The sequence below is a fragment of the Punica granatum genome, chromosome 2 (genome assembly GCF_007655135.1).
Source record: "Punica granatum isolate Tunisia-2019 chromosome 2, ASM765513v2, whole genome shotgun sequence".
NCBI classification, from domain to species: domain Eukaryota; kingdom Viridiplantae; phylum Streptophyta; class Magnoliopsida; order Myrtales; family Lythraceae; genus Punica; species Punica granatum.
In genome coordinates this window covers 25,976,891-25,979,723 of record NC_045128.1, presented here as the reverse complement: position 1 = coordinate 25,979,723, position 2,833 = coordinate 25,976,891, and the positions used below count along the sequence as shown (strand labels likewise).

Below are 2,833 nucleotides of genomic sequence, written 5' to 3'. Positions count from 1 at the left end.
ATATATCCAAATGTGGAAAGCTACAATTATATGTGATTGTGTTGTCCAAAGTATAGAGGTACTAGAGCAGATCTGAGGGAAAATAACCAAGTACATAATACGACCAAAAATTTGATCAAATCGAACTTACATAGTGAACAAAACGATGTTAAATGAATTTTACATGTCATGGATTCTTTTCATGAGCTTTACTCACTTTAATTTGTGTTTGAGACTGCTTCTAAGATAATAACAATCGATACTGTTTATATCAGCATCTTTTAGAGCGGATTATCTTGATATTATATTCTTTTCCGGTTGGGGCACGAGCTAGGTAACGTCCTCAGCCTAATAGAGATACGAGGTTGATTTTCCATTCTTGCATCAGCTTAGCTAAATATGTGATACTAATTTCTGACCTGCAGTAATATTGTGCAGATAGTTATATTCTAATTTAGTGATGATTAGAAGTGTGGTCAAATCTTGAAAAATACCAGATCCGTAAGCTACACGCCATATACAAACATTGCTAGTTCATATTGTCTTATATCCAGATCAGTCGAGTTAGCCTATAAATAGCCTGTCCCATTGTCGTTACAGGCAGTGTCCCTCATCATTCACTTAATTGAGTAGCTCTCAAGATGGCCATACTCAATCTGAGAAAAACCCTAATAACCTTTTCTCTTGTCGGCCTAATTGCTGGTTTTACATCGGAACAAGCATATGGTCAGAACTCCACCCCGACACCTTCTGGTGGCAGCTCGGTTGCCAATATCGTGAGTGACAGCTTCTTCAATGGAATCATTGGGCAAGCTGCAGCGAGCTGCGCTGGGAAGAGCTTCTATACAAGGCAAGCGTTTCTCGATGCGGCCAAAAGTTACCCTCAGTTCGCTGCTGGTTCAGCCGATGATTCTAAGAGGGAGATTGCAGCATTCTTTGCCCATGTCACGCATGAAACTGGACGTAAGGATATACATATATGGCTCTCTTCTTCTATCATCTCTGAGTTAATCAACATTAATCATGCATAATTAATGATGAACCCACATATAATGAATTTACCAGGCATGTCTCACGCAAACTAATAATCGAGTAGGTCCATGGTACCCAATATACGTCTAATATTGAATATTTTTCATAGTTCATCACGTACCAACGATCAAGTAAACGAGTACATTAGCAAGACCATGTGTATTTCAAGAATATTGATCTTTTGCAATGATTTGATCTTGCAAAAGAGATTATACCACAATAGGTGCTTCGATTTTGATTATGTAATTGATCTTTTCAATCGACAGACTTCTGCTACGTAGAAGAGATAGATGGTGCTTCTAAGGACTACTGCGACGAGAGCAACAAGGAATATCCATGTGCCCCAAACAAGGGCTACTATGGTCGCGGGCCGCTGCAAATTACATGGAATTACAACTATGGACCAGCGGGAAAGGCTATTGGATTTGACGGGCTGAACTCTCCTGAAACAGTGGCCAAGGACCCAGTGATCTCGTTCAAGACAGCTTTCTGGTTCTGGATGAACAACGTGCATTCCGTGATCGGTCAAGGTTTTGGGGCTACGATAAGAGCCATCAATGGTGCCATCGAGTGTAATGGTGGAAACAGTGGCGCCGTACAAGCGCGTGTTAAGTACTACACCGACTACTGCAACCAACTCGGCGTTTCTCCTGGGGACAACCTTACCTGTTAAGATCGCATCAAGTTCAGATTTGTCATGCTTTTACACAATGTTAAATTATATCTTATGGAAAGCTCGGGTAGGTTAGCTCCTAGCAGTTGAGCTTAATAATGGGTGCTTACGTAGCACATACTATAATAATATCAATAAAGGCCTACGATGTGTTACATTACATTGAGTAACATTTGCAAGCATTACAATAAGTCGGAGACTGCGCCGGCAAAAGGGTAGAATTTTATACCTCCATAACTGATCTTCGTAAGTGTTTGGTTCCACCAGGCACGGCATCGCAGTAGCCTGAAATTCTTCAATAAACTAAATTCCAAACTGAGCAAGTTACTCCCAGTTTTGAGCTTCAAAGTCCCACACACCCATTATCAAATTAAATACTTGGATAAGAAACATATGTAGTTCATTGACAATCGTCCTCGGCTCGGTCGGAAGCAAAAGGTGCGGGTTCAATTCTTACTAGTAGACTCATATGCTCTTTTATTTTCTCTTTTCTTGACTAGTATTTGTTGAGAAATTGTATTTCAAATTCAATGGACTTATATATTCTATAAATCACTTGTGTAATTCACGCATTAAGTGGACGAAATTAAAATTTCAAGTGAAATTTAATTAAAAAAAAAAGAACTAGGATTTTACTTGTCAACCGTTGCCTACAGTCAACTCCTGGTCAACAATGTATTTTTAAAAAAAATTAATATAGTGGACATCAATAATGGCGACCTTACCACCTCTCGCTACGCAATGTCTAGACTCGCGTGTTCAATCACGAACATATCACATGAACTGAATAACCAATGCAAATACTGATCAATAGTGTATTTATCTATTGCAATTGATTGTTGCATTGAGCAGTCATGTGCATGGCCTTGCCTTGAGCCTTTGACCGTTGCATGAGGCGGTCAAAAAGAAAACGGAGTTGTCTTATTTTGTCACGTCATTAATTATATAATAAGGAAATATATACAGATTGTTCTAAATTTTATTAATTAATTATATAGTAGAACATATAGATTGTACATACACGAGAAGAAAATATGCAATAGAATACATACATATTAATTATATACAATGTAATATAGCCCAATAACGACATTAAAATAATTTATATGGTCATATGCATATATACCTTCCAAATTTTATTGGTTATAC

The 2,833-nt window shown here is 38.1% G+C and overlaps 1 protein-coding gene across 1 annotated transcript; it reads left to right on the top strand.

Moving 5' to 3' along the window:
• Positions 1 to 573: 573 nt before the first annotated feature.
• Positions 574 to 1,846, top strand: LOC116194260 (endochitinase EP3-like). The gene is made up of 2 exons (XM_031523027.1): positions 574 to 942; positions 1,278 to 1,846. Exons 1-2 carry the CDS (start codon positions 621 to 623, stop codon positions 1,682 to 1,684), a joined length of 729 nt encoding a protein of 242 aa, XP_031378887.1. The 5' UTR covers positions 574 to 620; the 3' UTR covers positions 1,685 to 1,846.
• The last annotated feature ends 987 nt before the right edge of the window (positions 1,847 to 2,833 follow it).